This window comes from Danio rerio, chromosome 9 (genome assembly GCF_052040795.2).
Source record: "Danio rerio strain M-AB ecotype USA chromosome 9, GRCz13ab, whole genome shotgun sequence".
In the NCBI taxonomy this organism is placed as follows: domain Eukaryota; kingdom Metazoa; phylum Chordata; class Actinopteri; order Cypriniformes; family Danionidae; genus Danio; species Danio rerio.
The window spans coordinates 38,485,697-38,510,144 of NC_141029.1; the positions used below are offsets into that span (position 1 = coordinate 38,485,697).

At 33.2% G+C, this 24,448-nt stretch overlaps 1 protein-coding gene across 4 annotated transcripts in view; it reads left to right on the top strand.

Annotated features, from left to right (window-relative positions):
• The window catches only part of lrp1bb (low density lipoprotein receptor-related protein 1Bb), a 631,192-nt gene that overhangs the window by 573,730 nt on the left and 33,014 nt on the right, over window positions 1–24,448 (top strand). For all 4 annotated transcript variants that reach the window (XM_087268160.1, XM_087268163.1, XM_087268161.1 and 1 more), the window contains 13 exons: window positions 2,665–2,797; window positions 2,967–3,089; window positions 3,993–4,115; window positions 4,381–4,521; window positions 7,319–7,453; window positions 9,389–9,508; window positions 11,624–11,865; window positions 14,539–14,762; window positions 16,954–17,060; window positions 20,368–20,484; window positions 20,616–20,789; window positions 22,997–23,122; window positions 23,286–23,450. In XM_087268160.1, the coding sequence (XP_087124286.1) occupies window positions 2,665–2,797; window positions 2,967–3,089; window positions 3,993–4,115; window positions 4,381–4,521; window positions 7,319–7,453; window positions 9,389–9,508; window positions 11,624–11,865; window positions 14,539–14,762; window positions 16,954–17,060; window positions 20,368–20,484; window positions 20,616–20,789; window positions 22,997–23,122; window positions 23,286–23,450 (1,930 nt within the window). The remainder of the gene's footprint in view (window positions 1–2,664; window positions 2,798–2,966; window positions 3,090–3,992; window positions 4,116–4,380; window positions 4,522–7,318; window positions 7,454–9,388; window positions 9,509–11,623; window positions 11,866–14,538; window positions 14,763–16,953; window positions 17,061–20,367; window positions 20,485–20,615; window positions 20,790–22,996; window positions 23,123–23,285; window positions 23,451–24,448) is intronic.

The following is a 24,448-nucleotide window of genomic DNA, read 5'->3' on the forward strand; positions in this document are numbered from 1 at the left end:
TTAGTTGGTTGGCTGGTTAGTTAGTTGGTTGGCTAGTTAGTTAGTTAGTTAGTTGGTTAGTTAGTTAGTTAGTTAGTTAGTTAGTTAGTTAGTTAGTTAGTTAGTTAGTTAGTTAGTTAGTTAGTTAGTTAGTTAGTTAGTTAGTTAGTTGGTTGGTTGGTTGGTTAGTTAGTTGGTTGGCTGGTTAGTTAGTTGGTTGGCTAGTTAGTTAGTTAGTTAGTTAGTTAGTTAGTTAGTTAGTTAGTTAGTTAGTTGGTTGGCTAGTTAGTTAGTTAGTTAGTTAGTTAGTTAGTTAGTTAGTTAGTTAGTTAGTTAGTTAGTTAGTTAGTTAGTTAGTTAGTTAGTTATTTGGTTGGTTGGTTAGTTAGTTAGTTAGTTAGTTAGTTAGTTAGTTAGTTAGTTAGTTAGTTAGTTAGTTAGTTAGTTAGTTAGTTAGTTAACTTCATTTGTCCCCATAGGGAAATTTCATTTGCATCTTACACTCACAGAGACAACTGGCATTTCACATGTGGCATTTATATAAATAAATTATATAAAAACATGATACCCCTTCTCTTAATAAATATCAAGTCTACTGGTCATCATCTGCTGAGAGAGGAGGAATTTAAAAACTTAAGTGCTTGAGGCATAAATGATAATTCTGTCCTATTTCTTACACATCCGGGAACACAATATTGATGACCTGATATTATAGAATTGACCTGAGTTATAGAATTCTGGGAGCTCCAGTGTTAATGGTGGAGGGTAATTTTGTCTTGGAAAACCTCGGGCCCCTTTAGTACCAATTGAGAATCATTGAAATAGCACCTGTTGCAGATCATATCTATTCCTTTATGACCTCAGTGTACCCATCTTGCAAGGTCTATTTTCAGTAGGAAAACACTCATAAAAAAATCCAAATGATCTGAAGCTAGTTTCTTGAAGATTACAGTGAGTTCTGGGAACTCATATTCATCAGATCTCAATCGGATAGAGCACTATTGGGATCGTGAACAGGAGTTTCACATCAAAGATGTACTACTGACAAATCTAATAAACTAGGTGATGCCTTCATGTCAGTATGACCTCAATAGTTTCCAGCTACTTGTTGAATCTATAAACTCAAAAAATGGCATTTGTTGTTTGCTCAAACTACTTATTTAAATTGTGCTGAAACAACACAATTCTTGACTGTTTCGGGGGGCTACTTAATTGTTTAATTTACGATAATTTCCTTCATTTTGTCCCAACACAAATCAGCTGTGTGAAACTCATTATTTTTGTTCAGTGTACCAGATTTTTAAAGATAAAGGGGGATAATAGCAAACTGAAAATAACTCCAAACTGGAACTAGTGAGATGTCATTGATTTATACTCTAGATATCACATACGGGCCAGGAGTATGCGTCAATAACGCCATTACATTTGTACAATGCTGCCAGGACAAATGTCATTTAACCGCAATTAGTCAAGACTAAAGACAACCCTACTGAAAAAAACAAACAAACAGCTTAAACCAGCTTTAAAGGGGTTTTGGCCACTTTCAGGCTAGTTTTCAGTCATTTCCAGCCTTGTCTTAGCTGGTCAGGCTGGGAGATGACCAGCTAAAAATAGCTTGACCAGCCTAGCCAGGCTGGAAGCCCAGCCAAAACCAGCTATGTCCAGCTTCAGCCAGGTCAAGCTGGTTTTAGCTGGTCATTTTCCAGCCTGACCAGCTAAGACCAGGCTAAAATGGCTGAAAACCAGCCTAGAAGTGGTCAAAACCCCTCTAAAACCAGGCTGGTCAACCAGCTAAAACCAGCCAACCAGCTTAGGCTTGTTTAAGCAGTTTTTTTCAGTAGGGAATGTGAAGTTGCTGGACTTTAGTGCTGCGTCTGGTTGTAGTAACGAGCAAACAAAAAAAACAAAGCATAAAGGCAGATCATTTTATAGGTCTTTTTTTTTTTTTTTTTTTAATGATTTTGTGTTTAACAAGTATTAATGATAATACAGTCACTTATTGCACTGGCCATAGAGCAAAGTAGCACCAACACACGCTAAATACTAGGCTTATGATAGTTTTGTTGAATAAAATACGCAAACAATGTTGTGAAGTATGACAACAAGATGCTGCAATGCTAGAAACTTGTAATATTGTCAGGTAATTGAACAAGTCGTTTATAACAGGGATTCATTCACAAATGAATCGCTCCCTCTGTTAGTATGAGTGTGTTTCAGGACATCATAGATCTATGTATATATGTGTATATTTCTCTGGCTCTGGATGGCCAGTCCTCCACTGCACCTTGGTCCCACATTTTTTTCAAAGGAGCGCTACCCTGTACTAAAATAGCGGCTCTATTGACGCGTTCCTTTCAACAGACAACAACAGCGTAGGCGACATCTAATGTAAATATCTATGATGAGGTGTAAGTAGTGCTAGACATCATATCTGAATCCAGAAGATTATATTTAATGATATTTGCATCGCACAGGCAATTAAAACTTGATGCCATATTGTTTGCAATTTACTGTGGGATAAACATGTGCACCATATTGGAGACACATTCTTTCTTGAGCATCTTGTATGGTAGATTCATGTTCAGCTCCATGGAAACAGAGATGCTCTGCACTTTCATCAGTGCAGCAAACTGTTTCTCTTTTGAAATTGAGTATTTTAGGCTTTGGTTATTGTGCTCACACCAGATGGACTGTGTCAAGGAGTGCAGAGAGGATGAGTTTCTGTGCAAAAACCACGCTCACTGCGTTCCCAAACGATGGCGCTGCGATGACATCTTTGACTGTGTGGACCACAGCGACGAGGAAAATTGCAGTCATGGTATGAAGATGATTCATAATACATTTACACACTTGATGCGAAACGATGACTTTTCTGAGACTTTCTGTAACTTGATAGTTTGGAACACGGTGGTCAGATCAGATTTTCATAACCTTGCAAAATAGCCACGTGTTAAAGTTTCAAAAAAAGTTTAATTTTGTTTATGCAGATGCCTTTTTCTGTCGCCCTGATGAGTTCATTTGCAATAACACGCTGTGTAAGCTGCACGTGTGGGTGTGCGATGGTGAAGACGACTGCGGAGACAACTCTGATGAAGACCCCGACATGTGTGGTACATATTCATCTCTCTCAGAGGAACTGCATGACCCGCGGTGTTTCTCGCCTACTGGACTCTGATTCAGAACTGAAAGACTTTTGTTGCTTGGCAAAAAAAGAAAAGAAAAAGAAAGTTTCTTTAGAGTTTTCTGATCCTAAACTCAGTCTGTTTGTAGGGGTCACTGACTGCATTGCAAATTAAAAGCAATACATGACCAGAAATATATCTCTGAAATTAGTTGTTTCAAGCGGGAAAGTTGTATATTATATTATATTATATTATATTATATTATATTATATTATATTATATTATATTATATTATATTATATTATATTATATTATATTATATTATCATAGGAGGAATCTCTTATTCTCACCAAGACTGTATTTACGTAATCAAAATTACAGTAAAAACTGTAATATTATGCAAAATTTAAATTTAAAATAACTAATATGTCATGTATTGTGATTCAAAGCTGAATTTTTCAGAGTCGCATATTCCTTTAAAAATCACTCTAATGTTCTGATTCAGTTCTCAGTTATTATCAATTGTCAGAAGTCCTCATTTATTATTAATGGCTCTTATTGTTAACTGTGTTGAAGTTTTTGCTGCATAATTTTTATGTGAAAAGTAAAAACCATAATTATTTTTGAATAGATATTTTGAATGTTCAGTGGACTGCGTTTATTTTAAATATAATTTTCTTTATTGTCATTTATGATCAATTGAATGCATCCTCAGTCAAAAAAACTAACTCTTGAATGATACTGTATCAAAGTTTTGACAAAAATAATATTAATAATGATGCAAATATTATAATTTTATTAGAATAAAAAAGAGTCACATGCATTACAATGCAGAAAAAGGCATGTGCTGTAATATTTTGTTCTCTTTCTCTCTTTGACTTTTTTTTTAAGCTAAACTGCCTTGTCCTCCAGCAAGGCCATACCGCTGCAGAAATGACAGAGTGTGTCTCCGGCTTGATCAAATCTGTAACAATGTGGATAACTGTGGGGACAACTCAGATGAAGATGAATGCGGTAGGCTCATTCACAAGTCCCTGATGATCCTGTTATCCTCACCGGCACTATGGGAAATCCATCTTTTGTGGCATACTTTTTATTTAATTGACAAATAAAAAAATGCAGTCTTTGGTGATTTTATTGTTATGCCTAGGTCTTCCAGATATGTAGTGATCATTAATCACCCAGTAAGTTTGATTGAATACTCTTTGGCTGAAGTATTGATTAAAATGTATATTGTTGCTGTTGTCTTTTTCACTCTTTCTTATGGGGCCAAATCCAGAGGCAGTGTCAACTAGGCCAAAACCCTGCGGGAAGGCAGAGTTTACCTGTAGTAATCGAAAATGTATACCTGCACAACTGCAATGTGACCTGTTTGATGACTGTGGAGATGGAGGATCAGATGAACAAGACTGCAAGGCTTGTATGTGTTTACCAAATGACATGTTTTACGAAATTGTTTACTGTCCCCTGCAGAAATGTTGGCACCTTTGGTGAATATGAGCAAAGAAGGCTGTGACTCCTTATTGTTTAATCATTTAATTTTTTCTTTATAACTGTAATATTGTTCTCAAAACTAAACATGTTAGCTAATTTTTAAAGAAATATTATCCCATTAATCAAAACATAAAGATACTTGGGTTTGTTTTTGAAGGAGAATGGAGGGTTTTTAATTATATGTGTTGATTCTGGTAACATTATAACACTAATGTCTGTAATTCACCATTCTTGGAGATTTTTTGGGCGCTCAAACCATCCTATTAGATAGACATACTACTTTTCCTGGTTGATTCATAACACTTACAATTGTCTCTTTTTGGTTGGATGTGGTTTAAATTGTAAAAAAAAATACAAATCCCCTATTATAACACATGAAGTTTTTCATGTTTAGATTCAAAAACCTGTAAATGCCATCTGAAATTTTCCTCTAAAATGAGCATTTTTATCAGGCGCCTGTGTGTATGTTCAGTAATATCACTTTTAGGGCAAATAATAAGTCTTTTTCCTGGACTGTAAAGTGAAATATCTCAACATAAACAAAGGAGGTTGAGAAAATAGGGAAATTTCAGGTGGCATTTAATAAAGGTTTACATATATACCATTTAGAAATACATCAGCATAAAATACATAGTATATTCAGTCTTAAACAAGTTATTCTCAAGGCTCTGTGTTCTAATTTCAGTCTCAAGGGGGTCGCACACTAGATGCGCTGCATGATAATGCAACACGGCGCGCACATGACAGTTGGAAGTATCACACATTTGCATGTTATTTAAAGTGAAACTATTTTAATTCCGCTTTGTAGCAGGGCAGAAATATGAACAGTATCCTGAGTCGTAGCTGCAGCAATGACTTGTGGCACTGGTATGTATACACTACTAGAAATCTATGTTTAGAATTCTAAAATGCATAGCGCTGTGTGACGCAGCGCGGCAGCAAGCAGCACATCGCTAACAGCTCAGCTTGAATGTTTTTTATTATTTTTAAAATATTATTAAATAAATACGGAAAGTACCCATGGCAACTATATTTACCTTAGGCCCACTAGCCTTAATAAAGTTTGTTTTTTGGCTCTTTATAAGAAAAGGTTTGGGCATCCCTGTTCTACTCAAATATAAAATACTCGTCCATCAAACTATAAAATAAATAAATAAACGTGACAAAGGTTTTTGATGTTTGAATGTGACAATTATGATTATTATATAATATTAGCCCACTCAAATTATTAACCCCTCTGTATATTTTTCCCCAATTTCTGTTTAACGGAGAGATTTTTTTCAACACAGTTTAACATGATAGTTTAATCATTTCTAATAACTGATTTCTTTTATCTTTGCCATGATGACAGGACATAATATTTTACTGGATATTTTTCAAGAGAATAGTATACAGCTTAAAGTGCAATTTAAAGGCTTAACTAGGTTAACTAGACAAGATAGTGTAATTAGGCAAGTTGTTATACAAAAGTTGTTTGTTCTGTAGACAATTGAAAAATATATATCGTCTAAGGGGGCTAAAAAATAATACCTTAAAATGTTTTTTTGTTTGTTTGTTTGTTTGTTTTTTTGTTTGTTTGTTTTTTGTAAAAAAAAATAAACTTTTATTTTAAGCCAAAGTAAAACGAAACAAAACTTTCTCCAGAAAAAAAAAAAAGTATTTTAAAAGATAATGTGAAAATTTCCATGCTCTTTTAATCATAATTTGGGAAAAGGGCTAATAATTTTGACTTTAACTCTATATTTAACTTATCAAGTCAAGTCTAGCTTTATTGTCATTCCACTACATGTGTGGACAAACAGAGGAACGAAATGTTGTGTCTCGCAGGACAACGGTCCTTTTTAAATTAATCATAAATACAAACACTGGACTTAGGAAATATTTAAAAAATAAACTATGCATAACTACTAACATATACTATAAGATACTTAACTATGCACTTACTGTAAGACAGGCTATACAAGTAGCATTACATGAGACTGAACAATGTTGGGAAGGATATTGTGCAAAAGAGATATTTAAGGTTGAATATTGTGCAGGAGTTATTTAATGTTGAAGCAAGCAGTGCAACATGATTGTGAAACATTTATAGTAAACATCATTTTCCTTATTGAGTCTTTGTAAGGTAGAGTTTAACTCTTTAGGTGCACTCCTTGTAAAGAAAATCTTTTGGCCCGAGCTTACACTGTACAATATACTGACACAACTCTGATAAATAGAAAAAATCGGTTGAAATAATAATGATAGCCTATGGATAAAAGGTCGAAAAGGTGTTTACGATGCCTGTTTAAGTGTCAGGTGCATAAGAGAGAGGAGTGTTTCTACATGTGGTTTTCAATATGATAACAGATATATATGATAAAACTGTTATGTTTGCAAGGATTTGTTCTTAATAAGAGATTTATGTTGTTATAATTTAGAGCAAAAGATCAAATGGTTAAACGATAATGGTATTTTTTCACAGACTTCTTTGTTCGTTTTTACCAATGGTGCCAATATTAGAAGAGGGCATTGTGGAAAACAAACAGTCTTGTCAGATTAAAGGCAGTCTTGGTGGATTACATGGACACATGGTGCACATATGGATTTTGTCTTATGCATATTTTATTTGTTGCCTGTGACTATGCATCAAAACACACAACAAAAAAATCCCATAATGCACTGGGACAGTGGGGTGTAAGTATAAAGAACGTCACTTCAAAGCTGTCTCTCTCTCTTTCTAGCTTCAAATGGAGACATATGTGGAAAGAGGATGAATCCATGTGGGGAGGATGCAGTGTGCAATCATACAAACACAAATGCAATTTGCCACTGCAAACCTGGCTTTCAGAGAAATCTCAGAAGCAGAAAGTGTGAAGGTACTGTCAGACTATCTTTCCTGAGTCTGTTAGCATTCAAAAAATATGATTCACCACTTTATCTGAGGAGGAATATGAATTTAGACTTTCAATTTAAAGGTGAAATGTGCAATTTCTGCGACACCAGCGGCTTCAAACGGAAATGCAATCCACGTGTGACTTTCTCCATTGCAACAATCACTCGGCTAGTGTTAGAAGTAAATTGGCTGACAATGCACCACATTAAAATGTGCCGAATTAAATTGGCATTCCAAAAAACAGAAACTGAATTGTCTTCTTTCTTTTTTTAGGGAGAATCTGATTTTCTCCCATTCCAAATGTTTCATTACATCCCTCATCAGATGTATATATGTAAGAGCAGCTTTCTGACTCCAGTTTAATAATATTAACCTCCCTGCTAGTAGTCTGACAAATGGAACTATATTTTGTTCTGTGCTGTTTTTAGCCATCTTAAAATCTGTAATGCCTACAACTGCAATAAGGGGATCTGGATCTATCAGTTTATGACATATTCGTTAGAGTGTTAGAAAAATATTTTCCCACTAAGATGATAATTTTGGGCAGCTATCAAAACATATAAGCCAGTGATACTGGCTCTAGTCCACATCAATCACATGTGGGGTCCACTTTGGGAAATATCTTACTAAGTTTTTGCTTGGACCAATGCAAACAATTTATTATTTAAAATTGTATAATTGTATAAATTGCCTTGCACATACTGATGATCTGTGGATCTGTTCAAGGGCTAGCTCCCATTGTTCATCAGTAATTTTAACATCTAAGTCTTTCTCCCAGGAGGATTTTAGGTAATCTAAAGTTGCTGTGTTTGTTAACCGGAAGAGTATATATGAAATAACTCCTTTTTTATTAGGGTCATGCAAAATTAATTGACTGATTTGGGGACTTGGGGAACAGTGGGTTGTTTTGTTTAACATAGTTTTGATGTAATAATAGTATACCTATATTTAGTCTTATACCTTCATATCCATTTTTAAATTAAATTGCTCCCAAACATCACAAAATTAAATTGGCAAGGAGAAAAGTGTCTGCATTAATACTGTTTTTTTTTTTTTTTTTTTTTTTAGTAATTAATTATTTATATTATTTTTGGTATTTTAATATTTATTTAGTTTTTGTATTTTTATAACTGAAGTGTTTTGATATTAGATCTAATGTATTGAATCAATAAAATATTAGTTTTTAAAATAGCCAATGTTTCAATTAAAATATGATAAGCAGCACATTGTTATGTCATTACAAAAATATATTCCTTATAAAAATCAATCCGCTGGACAAATACTAAAAATATCTTCAACAATTGACTTAACCAGTGAACTAAACTTGGACCTATTTGTCCAAACATGGTTTATTTGACACTAGTTTAAAAACAGTAATTATTCTGGCCCTTCTGATTGCTAGCATTTCAGAAATTGCACACTTTCACTTCTACCTTTTTTTGCTGTAAATACTGTCCTTTCACATGTCTGTATCTTTTTTTGAGATACATAAATCGTGTACTTGTATGTGTGCATACTGTGTATACTGGTTCACAGCTGGTTAGAAGTAACTACATTTTTTTTTTCAAGGATAAAAAATTAGCCATGGATCAGTGTTTTCCTCTCCGTGTGCTAAGACTAAACCGGAGGCCAAAGTTAAGCTTAAGCTCCCAAAAAAGCATAACCTACTGAAAACGCTTTGCATTTAATAGAACATTTCCAGGAATAGGATTGTGCATTCACATATATAGTGTTTTTTGCTGGGAATAAAGATCAATGAGATGCAGTGAGCAGACCACATCTGACATTTTATTTCCAAGCACTCAGCATGTGGAAAAAAAAGCCTCATAGAGAACATCACACAGTCTAAACTGCCAAAAAATGATTTTCCAGAAAGCATTATTCCTTGAAATCTAACTTTTGTTTTCTTTTTTTGCAGAAATCAATGAGTGTCTTTATTTTGGCACTTGCTCTCACTATTGCACAAACACAAAAGGATCATACAAATGTACATGTGACAAAAATTATAAGGATATGAATGGTAGCTGCATAGCAAAAGGTAAGGATCTATATTTTCTATCGACTTAACCTTTGCCTTCACTGTGACATTTTATTTTAGACTTTGAATCACTTAAAGGAACACTCCACTTTTTTTGGGAAATTGGCTCATTTCATAAGTCCCCTAGATTTAAACAGTTGAGTTTTACCATTTTTTTAATCTATTCAGCTGATCTCCCGGTCTGGCGGGAGCACTTTTAGCTTAGCTTAGCATAAATCAATGAATTGGATTAGACCAGGGATTCTCAACCTTTTTCACTTCAGGGCCTACTTTTTTCTCCCATTAATTTTTGAAAGCCCACCTGTCTGACATTTTCTCTAAAAGATTTGTATGAAATGCTTATTTAAACCTTTGTTTATTAACATGGAACCACAGGTCAACAGGAAGATTGCAAAAGACCAGCTTCTGCTTTAAACTGGACTGTCTGAATATCTACTATTAAACGTCTACTTTTCAAAAACATACAGACAAATGTAAAATACAGTAAAACACCCCAAATCTGTTGAAACGTGTCAATATGATGGCAGGTGAGTTTGCAGCTGGATATTATTGGGAGCTTGCTGACAGGAACAGTGAACAGCTCCGCCAGAGCGCGTCTGAAGCTCATATGCAGGTTTTTTTTACCATCTATGGTAGAAACACGCCTCGCTAGATTCTTCTGTATGGGCGCGCATGTGTTATAAAACACTCACAGGACATTCATTTGGACAACTATGCGGATGTATTAAATAGGTTACACACAAATACACAAAGAGAAACGTTCACTTCAAGCATGGTTTTTGAATGAACAGACTTGTGTGTAGTTGCAGATGCGATCATGGAGCTGTTTGAAGTAATTAATCAGAGAACAGGAGAAACTGCATTACTTTGATCATTTTATTATAGCATACTAATAATGAAATCCAAAAAAGTATTGTATAATATTGAGAGTTAATTTTAAGCTATCTCACAGTCCACCTCCAGGATCGCTGAGGCCCACCTGTTGAGAATCCCTGGATTAGACCGTTAGCAACAGAAGTTTTTTTTTATTTGTAAGTTTTCTCTGATCATTTCTCTGTGCCAATTTTCAGGAGATGTGTGATAAAATTGCACCTGCTGCAGTTATGCTACAGCTGCAAAATTCCATGATTATTACGCCGGAATGAAAGTATAGTTCTGTGAAATATCAGCCTAGAAAATAGGCAACTTTTTTTATTTTTTTGTCAGTCTTAGTGCAAGATGTAACTACAGAAGAGTCAAGCTTTAAATAGGTAAATTATCAACCTTTTTTGTTGTTAATTTTTGATCGAGATGCTAATGGTCTAATCCGATATAATGATTTATGCTAAGCTAAGCTAAAAGTGGCTCTACCAAATCCAGACATCGGCTGAATAGATTTAAAAAGTAAATAAATCATTCATTCATTTTTCTATGGCTTAGTTATTTATCAGTGTTTAACACAGTGAAATGAATCGCCAACTATTTCGGGATATGTTTTACGCATTAAATGCCCTTCCAGGTTTCCCAGTACTGGGAAACACCCATACACTGTATCACACACAAACTCATACACTATGGCCAATTTCGTTCATCTAATTCACTTATACTGCATGTCTTTGGACTGTGGGGGAAATCGAAGCACCTGGAAACCCAAACAAACACGGGGACATGCAAACTTCATACAGAAATGCCAACTGGCACAGCCAGGAATCGAACCAGCGACTTTCTGGCTGTGAGACAACAGTGCTAACCACTAAGCCACCATTGCGCCTGGAATAAAAAAAATTGTTAAACTCAACTAAGTCTAGGGGATTTTTTTGGACTCTTTTTAAGTCTAAAAAAGTTGAGTGTTCCTTTAAAGTTGTAGATCTATTCATACATTGAGTTAGCAGTCAGTGCATAGAAAATTATTGTACTAGATTATATATTGTACATTTATATTCATAATTGTGTTTAAGAACTGTGCATTGTCTTTTCTTACATCCAGTAGTGCTGATTATTGATTGATTGATTAAAATGCATATTGCTGTGTTGAATGATTTATCTGCATCTGTAATTGTCAAACTGTTGTCTCAAACCCTAAATGGAATTTAGCCACTTTTCATTTTTTTTGCATATTAATAACTCAACGGGCAGGACCAGAAGATCGAGTGCTCTACATAGCTAATGACACTGAAATCCGAAGTTTTGTGTATCCATTTAACCAGAGCCATGGACACAAAGTACATGCTCGCATCGAGGAAAATGCCCGCATTATTGGGATGGATGCTCTGTTTCACCAACAAAAGTTTATCTGGGCTACTCAATTTAATCCCGGTGGACTTTTTTACAAAGACATCCTAAACAGGAGTCAAACTAAAACAAATGTTGGCATCATAGTAAGTATCCTGAGTCTTGTGTGAAGCATACCATCATATTTGACAGGAAATGCTTTGGATGTTTTTTCAAGATAGATTTAATTAAAAAGTAAATGTAATGACTGAGACATACAGTAAACATTCTCTCTGCTTCTATGTTGGTATGTGTACACTTTTCTTTTATTACTTATGCAATTTTTGGAAAAAAAAAACTTGATATTGTTTAACTATTTTATAAATGCAAATGTCAGATACATTATATTGATCTTGATACAGTATATAATCTATATGTGATATATAATCAGAGGGAAGATCATGATATATTGATCTTTTTCCCTGTAATGTGTTTGTTGGTTTGTTTGCATAAAACATTAAGGCTAGACACTGCAGGTAAATAGGTTAAAAATGAAAATAAAAAGGTCTATCACCATATTTTCCCATTTGATCAATTACATTAGGAATTGCAGACTTTATTTTCTAAAATGGTTGGTTTAAATATTCAAAAGAAGCATTACAGTCAGTGCCAATAGGCTAGTGAAGCCTGGTTAAGTGCATCAACATATAGCACCAATGTGTTCAATCTGAGTTTGATTGCCAGCTCCTGATCCTTCCCCTCTCTCTGCTCACCATTATTTTCTGTCAAATTTCTACTCTGTTCTATTCATTAAAGTAAAAAAAAAAAAAAAAAACTTTAAAAAGTGATTTAAATTTTTTTTATAAAAAATAAAAAAGAAGCATTACATATGTACTAACCTGAAAAAAAAAATGTATCTGCTTTTTGGACATACTGTATTAGACTCAAAAAGTGATTTTGGATTTTCTTTTTTATTACTCCATAATTCATAAAACACTGTGAACAGCCAGAAGGAAAGGGTTGTGTATATAATCAGTCAAATATATATGGACATATTTTCTATACAAACCTTCAGAAAAAAAGATTTGAATACAATTATGAAGTTTGGTCTGTAAGTGATGCTTGCTTTTGTAGCTCCTTACAGAAAAAAAATTAAATAAAAAAATCTGTGAATTTTGGATTTGGATTTTTTTGCAAAGTGAGTAAATGAATTGCTTTAAAAAGTGATAAGTTGATTTTACTTTGACCCTTGACTGTCGCTCTACCAAACGGTTGACCATGTTTTGACTTTTAAATAATGACTGTTAAAGTAATTTAAAGAATGACTGTTTTAAATAATGGTTTACACACTCTCCGTTGTTGATTTACAAAAGTCAAACAAACATAATCCTGTTGCACTACTACACTTGATTTTGGTTTTATTGTAAAAACAAAAAACAAAAAACAAGAAGGAGTGTTAAATGAGAAACTGAAATATTTTATGGCATACTTCAAAAAATAAAGGTTTATATACACTTTATATTTTTTTAGATTTTTCATAGTATTACGTTTTCATAGTAAGGTGGTGTAATAAATAGATTTCAATTTCTATCTTTCTTTCTTCTAAGTGTTGTTCAAATAATAATAATAATAATAATAATAATGATAATAATAATAATAATAATAATAATGATAATGATATTAATAATAATAATAAACATTGGTTTAAAAAGTATTTTGTGACACCCACATCCGTCATTAAAAATGCAGGTTTATGTTTTAAATAATACCTCTGATTCTAACTGAAGCATTCATTTTAGTATGATCAACAACGAAAATGTAAATTAAAACTGTAAATGAAAATGTAAATGAAAAAGCTTATTTATTGACTGTCTTAGCCCTATCACTTTAAAATAACACTGTACATCTTTCTATATTTAGGCTTAAACACTGATTTATTTATTTATTTATTTATTTATTTATTTATTTATTTAGGCTTACTTATTTGTATATGTGTTTGTACTTTCATTTTAGTTGTCTTTTTTTCTTTAATTCTACTTTCCAAAATAATTCCTCATTGCACTTAACACGTTTACAATGATGTTAAAGCTTGTTAACAAGTTATTATGATTAATGAAGGAATTATAATGCTTTGCTTCATTTTTATTTGCAAATAGCATAGTATTTACAGCTACTGTATGGGCTATTTCTGTCTATTCGCATACTGTCCCTTTGTGCCATCTTGATAGTATAGTCGCAAACTGCGGTCATACCTAAAAACACCTTCTTCTTACTCCTTTAGAGCGGCAGCGGGGCAAGGCAGTAATGGTCATTTTTAAGGTTCACGCACTGTATATGTATTCATTCCGGTACTTTAATCATAATCCGACAAATCAACCATTTGGTAGAGAGTGTGTTAACTAGCGCCATAAGGAGTAAAAAAAATGTAATAATCCATTTTTTTCTTGGTAGGGTAGTTAAAGGGTTAAAAAAGTAAATAATTCCATTGTAACTTAAACTTTAGAACGTTTTTTTTTTTTTTTTAATTGTGCACATAGTTCATTTACTCACTTTCCTAAAGTAAAATCAACTAAACATTTTTTTTTACAGTGTACTGTTTTTTAGATCAACGAATGATAAAAAAAAATTGCCTGCAGTGTCTCACCTTAAATATCATTTATTATTTTTAGTCCAAACCTACTATAACTTCTTCTGCCCCTAAAAATAGTCTTTGAAAAAAATGTGCCATGCTTTATTTGAATGATGTTCTCCTAAACATGTTATCATCCTCATAATCTTAAATATCCTCTGATGCCGTGGCCCACATGGGATTCAGCTTGTTATCTGGCTGACTTTTGCAGTGTCCAGACTTCCGCAGACCCAGAGATGTGTCTGCTGACTGGGTGACTGGAAATATCTACTGGACTGACCACTCTAGGATGCACTGGTTCAGTTATTACACAGCTCACTGGACCAAACTTAGATACTCTATTAATGTGGGGCAGCTCAAGGGACCCAACTGCACCCGTCTGATAACCGACATTGCAGGAGAGCCTTACGCCATTGCTGTCAATCCAGTCAAAGGGTAAAAGCATGATTTCATACTATTTGGGTTTATTTTCATTTCATTATTTATATGGTGAGTTTAAAGCGATATTTACACATTTAACGTCTATTACAAGGTGTTTTACATTGAAATTATGGATTTTTGTTGATTTTTGCTGATGCTTGTTGATTTTTGATGTTACAGTGGTCCCTCGTTATTCTCGCGAGTTACGTTCTAAAAATAACTCGAAATAGGTGAAATCCACAAAGTCATCAGCATTATTTTTTACAATTATTATAGATGTTTTAAGGCTGTAAAATCCCTCACTACACACTTTATACACTTTTCTCAGACAGGCATTATCATTTTCACACTTTTATCTTATTTAAACATTCACAAAGTTTAAACTTTCGTAGAAAAATAAGTCCAGTATTATAGAATAAAACCAAAAATCAAGGGGGAATAGCAAGCAAGCTAAATGCATTCTGTACTGTACAGGAGACACAAAGGAGATTGATTGACAATGGTCTAGAGCCAATCAGAGGCAGAACACAGTGCTCTGTTAAAAAATAAAAATAAAAACGTCAAATTGCACTAAAAAAGTCTGTGAAACTGCAAAACCGCAAAAGTAAACTGTGTTTGCGAGGGACCACTGTACATTGATTTCTGAGAATTCTGTATAGTAATAATATTTATGCAATGATATGACAGTAATGTGAGTGTGTGTGATTTATTTCTTGTTAAGAGAACATTCAATTGTAACATTTTGTAAAAATTATGAAAACTACCTTTGCTCTACAGTATATGTGCTCCAACAATTCTAATATATCTACAACCATGTAAAGCATTAGACAAATATGCAACAAAAATCTTTCAGAAAAAGGTTAATTAACACAATTTAGATAGCTTTGTTTTTTTGTTTACTTCAGATTTCTACTAAAAAGACTGGAAAATATACAACTACACATGTAGTTGTTGGTTGTAGCTACATAAACAATTTGTTTCAAGCTTATTGCAAACTACAGTGTGCACATAAATCACTGATGTAGTATCTCACAAATATATTTCTAGTTTAGTAATTTAGTTGTACAAATTACCCTATTGAGTATGGTTGTTTTGAAAATTAATTGATTTATTACATACAGATGGGCATAATACAGCATATACAGCGGGGAAAATAAGCATTGAACATGTCATGTTTTTTTTTTTTTCCTGGAAATACAATTTTTAAAGGAGCTGTTGGCATGGAATTGAACCAGATTTTGGTAAAAACCCAAACAATACAAACATAAAAATAATACAAAGCAAAACAAAATTTTCAGAAAAATTTGTTATGTGCAATAAAAATAAAATGACACAAGGAGAAAGTACTGAATCACGTATTTAATACTTTATATAAAAGCCTGTTTTAGTGTTGGCCGCTTAAAGATGCCTCTCATATGGAGAATGAGTCACATGAATTGCTCAGGTGTGAGTTTTTCACAGACTTCAACAGAGTGTAACAATCTTGATGGTTCTGTGGGTCTCGTCTATCAAATCTGATCTTTAATTTGTATTTTCTATTGGATTTAAGTCAGGCGATTGGTTGGGCCATTCTACAGCTTGAATTTCTTTCTCTGAAAGCATTTGGGAGTTTCCTTGGCTATGTTTTGGATCATTTGTCTTGTTAAAATGTCCACCCTTATTTCATCTACATCATCGTTTTAATGTAGATGTTGGATTGAAGCAGCAGGTATTAGTTTACAATGATGAAGGGCAGAGGGTTGCTGAATAACTACTAAGAGATTTCAGCTGCTGTCTGGGCTATTACTGCTTTTTAAGCCTCTCTTTCTTCATGTGTTTAACACTTTTTTTTCCCTGCGTCTTTCAATTTAAAACGCAATAACTTAATTTGTGACCTAATTACATTTGTTTTCTTTGCATATATGGATTTCTTTTGTTGTTACCAATGTCTGGGGAAAATTTAGTCAGTGGCACCATTAGAAATATGTTTTCTGAGAAAAATGGTGATGTGTTCAATACTTATTTTCTCCACTGTATAATCAATTAACAAGCTCAGAACTCAAAACATTTCTATAATGTTTATCTAAAAATAAGTCATAACATTAGCCAAAGTTCTGAGAACATTCCTTGTTTGCTGAAAATTAATCGTTGGGCAGTGCAATGATATTAATATTGTTGGATGTTGTTGTAAGGTTTATCTTTATAATAATAACTTGACCTGTTTCAGGATGATGTATTGGTCAGTAATAGGTGACCACTCGCACATAGAGGAGAGTGCGATGGACGGCTCCATGCGTAGAGTGCTTTTGGACAAAAAACTGAGAAGACCCACAGGTATGTTTTTGCTTTCTTCAATTTGATGTGCATGTACTATATTTCAACGCCATTTCTTTCCTTTGAGTCCTCAGCTGTTTTTTTCTGCTCGTGTGATAAATGAGAGGTTGTTGTTTTGGTTCTTTCTAAAGGGACGAGGTCAAGGCCTGAATGCATTTGTGTAGAAGCTTGTTGGTCTCATATCCTGTTTCAGTATATCGCAGCACTTTCCTCATTTCCGCGTTTGAGGGAATGTTTTAGATGCAGTGCCTTTCGGTAAGCCTGCAGGCGGGTTCCTCAGGGAAACACTAAGCACCGCTACATTTAACCATGGCCTCCTTTATAGGGGCCAATATGACGCCTCCAGTGCAGCTCTAGGAATCCATCATCTCTAGAAAAGGAACAAAAATGCAACATCCGACTCTTTAATCAAGAGAGGAAATATATAATGAGTCAAGCAATGCAAACTCCAAAGAAATGTGGGGCAAAGTTTTGCTGAGTTTATTTCAGGAAGAGCTAAAGGACACAGATCTGAAGCTTTTGTGCTGAATATGTCCACATTGAAGCAGAGGTTGTTGTTTTTTATTGCATAACTTAAGTTCAGATTAGCACCATATTGACCTGAACAGCAGGGTTCTGTTTATAAAATGCTATTTTATATTATTTAAAAACATATTGCAGTCTTGCTGATGTCCCGCAAGAGACGGATGAATGAAAAAACCATTTGTTTGCCATGTTCTGTCTGTACATATCAGCCTAATTTTGATGCATGATCTACTTGGTGTGGTGTTCTTTGGTGATTCATAAACAACAATGGCAATTGTAATGGAAGAGTAAAGCAGCAGTATAATACACAGTATACAGTTTTATTAGTCACTACATTTACAATAACAACAAAAAATATTCATTGGATTTGCAATCTATTTTAAGATAACGAATTAATTAATTACTTAATTAAGTAATTAAAAACAGTTTATAATGTCTGAATTTAAACAAGCAAATTAAATTAATGTTTAAAATTGGAAAAACCTTGGATAAATTATAAGTCCATTGAATAATTTTATTTTAGGATGACATGTTGACATATGACATTGTGTATTTATTTACCGTTACATTTATATTTATTCTAAAAATATACTAAAGGGAAAGAGCGTGTTTTTTGACAGGTGGTTTGTTTAACCCACTCACCTGTGTGAAGCACACCCAGAATTCCCAGAAACATAGAGTGTTTATAAAAAAATATCTGGTGCATTTGGATAGGGCAGCGACTTTTCCGTTGATTTACTTTTTAATTATATTTTTTAAAACAATAAAACAATAATTCAGACAATACTCTGATTACTCCGAGTCTACCATGTAAACAGCAATTTTTTTTATTAATTTAATCTGATTAACGTTATATTCAAACTAAATAGAAATAAAGACATCGGATTAAGACATGTGGAGTTTGCTGATTTTAGTTGCATTATTGAAGTGCACTACAAACATGTAAACACCTTAATCAAACTAGTATCGTCATGTGAGCTTTTCGCCGCATCACATGGCTGTTTGACACTATTCTCTGCACCTATCGAGCCAGTAAAGACCACAGACACAAATGCAGTGAAATACAGAGGGTTCTTTCTTACATTCTGTGTGCAGTATCAAATTCCATCCAGTATCAACAACACTCTTCCAGCAGTTCTTAATCCATACCCGCATCCAATACGTCAGTTTATCACGGGGGCATGAATGAAATGTTCCTGCATGAAATTGAAACTGAAGAACAGCAGTTACATGAAACTCCAGAGGAAATGTGAATAGCGTGGTGAAACAATGACAATAATCAATATGTGTGCTATAACATGTAAAACACAAACATAAAAGAAGCATTCAAAAAGCAACTCATGTAAACACAATCATATTATTGTCTAATTCAGATTAAGGCAAATAATTTGATTACTGATCTGCATGTAAATATAGTCAATCACTCTAAATTAAGACATCACTAACAAATACTGAATATAGTGTTATATAAAGTGGATAGAGATCGGTTGTGGAACAGCTAGTGACTAGCTCTGACTTATGAGAACATCATGGGTGTTTTAAAGATAAAAAAAACAATTATTTGTTCACTGTAAAAAAAAAAAAATGCTGGGTTCCACGCAATTATTTTATGTTGTCCTAACACAAATTGATTAAGTTGATTAAGTGCTTATTTAAATGGATTGAGACAAATAATTTGACCCCAAAAAATCTCAAGAATTGTGATGATTTAACTCATTTTAAATGAGTTGTTTGAACAAGCAGCAAAAATATTTTTTGAGTAAACCAAATTGGAACCTGGCATTTTTATCACTTGACTCAAAATGATTTTCATAAGAAAAATTGTATAAATATAATGAATAATAAAAATGTTGTATATGTTAAAGCCAGGGTTAGTTGTTTACACCGTTTAAAGAAGTGAAAATATATCATTAAACTCTTAACTGTCATAAGTTGTTTACAAGCTGGGAATGTTAGTAAATGTTGTTTTTTCACCACAAATTATTATAAGCTAATAAATTATATACATGTTAACCAATTAACAGGTTTTTAGCATATTATTTCACAGTATATTACACTTATCTATTTATCTATTTGTTAATTTTCTCACATACAGTTGTCAGAATTATTAGCCCATTTCAGTTATAAGCCCCCCCCCCTGTTTATTTTTTTTCCCAGTTTCTGTTTAACGGACAGCAGATTTTTTTTTAGCACATTTCTAAACATAATAGTTTTAATAACTCATTTCTTTAATAACTGATTTATTTTATCTTTGCCATGATGAAAGGGCATTTATTTGACTAGATATTTTTCAAGACACTTCTATACAGCTTAAAGTGACATTTAAATGCTTAACTAGGTTAATTAGGTTAACTAGGCAGATTAAGGTAATTAGGCAAGTTATTATATAATGATGGTTTGTCAAAAAATATAAAGCTTAAAAGACCTTAAAATGGTTTTTAAAAAAAATAAAAACTGCTTTTATTTTAGTCGAAATAAAACAAAAGAAAAAGAAAAAATATCAGACATACTGTTGAACATTTCTTGCTCTGTTAAACATAATTTGGGAAATATTTCAAAAAGAAAAAACATCTAAGGGGGGCTAATAATTCTGACCTTAACTGTATAGTGATCAATAATTTTTTTTGTTTTTTCTGGATAGATTTATCTGGATAGAGTAATGCTTTAGTGTAAACACTGCTTAGATGCGTCCCCAGTTAATTATGCACAGTTTCTCAACATTCTGTTTGCCCAAGGTCATATTATTACAAAAATAACTCTTTTTCCCGTCATTTATCTGCAGGCTTGGCGATTGATTACTTCAGCCAGCGTGTTTATTGGGCCGATGCCGAGCTCTCTGTCATTGGCAGTGTCCGTTTCGATGGCTCGGACACATTGGTGGTAATCGATGGCAAGCAAGGTGAGAAGAACAATTGAAAGGAAATCTGATAGCATTTTGCTCCATTCATGTATCTTGTATGCCTGAAATCGCTAACTATTGAACTGTTTTATGTAAGATTCAGTTTAGCCTAATGTGTTTTCCTCACACAGGAATATCCCAACCATACAGAATAGACATTTTTGAAGATCACATTTATGGAACAGGCCTGAAAAATGAAGTTTTCAGAATACACAAATATGGCAAAAGACCAATCGAACCGCTTGATCTTGGGATTGAAAAAACGACGAATGTCCTGATCTCTCATCGTTTCAAACAGCAAGATGGTAGGATAATGTTTTCCATTTAGGCTTTTCCTCCTTTTTTTCTCACATATGGAGAGTGATGAAATAGGTCTTATAGATTTAGGGTTAATTTTATGGATCCTAAGAGATGTTTTTTATAGATTCAGGTTTGCTGTTTCAAAAAGAAAATTCTTTTGCAGTGTTTTGAAGGTCAGAGTAATATGCTTCAGCGCTTGGTATTTGTTTAGATTGTTATAGTCTCCTGTTTGTATGTCCAAAGTGAAAGCCATAATCTCTGTTCAATTGTCTGTAAATAACTGTTGCTTTTGAGTTTATGTTTGCAGTTTGTTGGAGCATAGAAATGCATGCATTGTTCACCTACGGCGACCATATGTTTTCTTCATTATCGTTCTGTGCACCTCATTTATACAAATAACACTCTTCAAAAATGAGTACAGCTCAACAGTAATGAAACACTCATTTAATTCGCCTTCCCTTATGCATCGTATTTATGGCCTCCACGTGGGTTAGCTCTCTAATATGCCATCTTCTTTAAAGCTGGCCTCCTCTGCTGTTGGTCTTGGTTTTCTGTTTGTTATCTGGTAGTGTTAATGACCTCACAACCTCAAAAGATCTTTCTCTTCTGGTGGGTTTGTTGTGAGGGGCAGCCCAACCAGTCCCCACTGACTCATTAAAGTCAGAGATCTAGCCTGCTGGAGAGACTTGTGCACTGCCAGCAAAAGCTAAAAGTTTAGGTTTGATGTCCTCACACAAAACACTGAAAATTGATACAGATGTTCCCCACATCTTTGAAATGCAACTTTCGGATCTGCTACTTTTAAGCCTCCAGTTCAATGGCTAAACTGAAATGATTGTAGATGGCACTTTTTATGAAGAGAGTACAAAATAGACCCTGAAGCCATATTTTAACAAATGCAGAGTGAAATACAGGGCTTAAGCGTTCGAGTATGTTGATCATCAAATATTAGAGTATGTTGATCATCAAACATTATATACTTGATTTTCAAGTATAGTAAGGCTTTATATCAATAACCCCTTGTTTTTTTTTTGTTTCACGTTTTGTTTTAATCGTCTGTCAAAAGTTTTGTTTTTTGCTTTGTTTTATTTTGTTTTAGTCCTCTGTCAAATGTTTAATTTTGTTTTGTTTCATTTTGTTTTTTGTTTAGTTTTGTTTTAATCCTGTGTCAAATGTTTTGTTTTGTTTTATTTTGTTTTAATCCTGTGTCAAATGTTTTGCTTTTTGCTTTTTGTTTTAATCCTGTGTCAAATATTTTGTTTTTTGTTTTGTTTTAATTAAGTGTCAAATGTTTTGTTTTGTTTTAATCTTGTGTCAAATGTTTTGTTGTTGTTTTTTTATTTAATTATATGTTAATGTTTTTTTTTCTTTAGTTTTAGTCTTGTGTAAGAAGTTTTGCCTTGCTTTGCTTTGTATTGGTTTTCATTTTTTGTGTTAGTTTTAGTCTTGTGCCAAATGTTTTTTTCTTTAGTTTTAGTTTGTGTCAGATCTTTTGCTTTGCTTTATTTTGCTCTGTTTTGTTTTATTTTGCTTTGTTCTACTTTGCTTTTCTGTTTTTTATCCTTTGTTTTAGTCATGCGATAAATGCTCTTTTTTAGTCCTGTATCAGATGTTTTGTTTTGTTTCGATTTCCTTTGCTTTTTTGTCTAGCGTCAGATGTTTGTTTGTTTGTTTTTTGTTTAGTCCAGACGTTTGTTTTTTTTTAGCTTTTTTGTTTTAGTCAGTTTTAGTCATGTGTCAGATGTTTTGTTTGTTTTGTGTTTTATTCCTTTCGATGTAATTTAAAGGTTTTTTTATTAATTTATTATATTTTTATTACATTTTGCAACTTCTCCTGTTTTAGTCTAAGTGTCTAAGCATTTTAGGCCAGTGTTAGTCAAATCAGGTCATGTTATCTTATACTATAATTGATTATTAAGAGAATGCAATTTTGTGATGCATGATTTATTTGACCTCGTCTACTGCTTTATGAAAGGTTGGTTTGTCATATAAACGAAGACTCTACTTTCAAAAATATATTTTTGTATAAGTTTGGAAGAAGTCTTTTTTTTCTGGTAATTGAAAATGGTACATGGTAAAGATCAATGTGTTGCAACAGCATGACAACTATTTCTTAGCTATTTAACTATATTTTTATAGGTTCAGCATATATTGTTGCAAATGTTATTGTACTTTCCAAGTTAAAAGTCCACTTTATCTGTTTTATATTCAGTGGCCAACCCCTGTCTACGGATGACCTGTGAATTTATGTGCTTGCTCAATCCAACCGGGGCCAGCTGCACTTGTCCAGAGGGGAAGACCTTGGTCAATGGCTCTTGTATTGACCCCATTGTCTCAGGTCTGAAGCCTTACTTCACTGTTGGGCTGATAACTTTCCTTTGTTCTTTGCTAAGCCAGTAGTTTTTTATTAATTGTGGGGGTTCTGAAATAGTTATAGAAATAGAAATAATAAGTTATATATATATATATGGAATAATACATATTATTTCAAAATGATAAAGGTGAGCTGTGCCGACCTGCCTGTGAGAATGGAGGACGCTGCATGGCCAACGAAAAAGGAGACTGGCGCTGTTACTGCTGGCCCAATTTCTCTGGGGAACGCTGTGAAGTCAACCATTGTGCAGATTACTGCTTAAACGGAGGCACGTGCACTGGCTCACCTCTTGGTAAGAAAGAAAGCTTTCTGTATTTCAATGCATGACTGAACCTTTGCCTCAGACAGTTTGAGCTATTTATGGAAAATTTAAGTATTTAAATAGACTTACCCACTGTTTTTCTAACCCTATTGTGCTTTGTGTGAATTATGGGAGTTACTTAAAAGGGATAGTTCACTTAAGAATAAGAATTGTCTTCACCTGTTTCTTTCTTCTATTGAACACAAAAGAATATATTTTGGAAAACGCTGGTTGCTGGGACCCATTACCTTCTATATGATTTTCCGTCCTACTATGGGAGTAGATGCGTGTCAGCAACAAGCATTCTTCAATATGTTTTCTTTTGTGTTCAACCAAGGATTGATCAACATAAAAGAATATATATATATATATATATATATATATATATATATATATATATATATATATATATATATATATATATATGTGTGTGTGTGTGTGTGTGTGTGTGTGTGTGTGTGTGTATATATATATATATATATATATATATATATATATATATATATATATATATATATATATATATATATATATATATATATATATATATATATTATCTGGGTACACTGAGGTGTCATTATTTAGCCTACATATCATCCATTGAACACTATAAAGAACTTATTAAAATTAACCAATTACTTTCAGCAGATCATACATAACCCCAAACTCTAAACAAGTCTTTTTATAATAACATAATGGATGCATGTTTGACATAACCGTACTGTAGGGAACACTGAACTCATAAGAGATTTTTCTGTGATATAATAATGTCACATTGAAATATCAAGCGTAATGTTATTTTCATGATGGAAAAATTACAGCACCAAGTACACAAAATTAAACACAAACCTCTTTTCACCACGTATATGGATTATTTAGCTCAGGCTTATAATGTATAGTGATATGTTTATTATTATTACTATTATTATTATTATTATTATTATTATTATTATTATTATTATTATTATTATTATTATTATTATTATTGT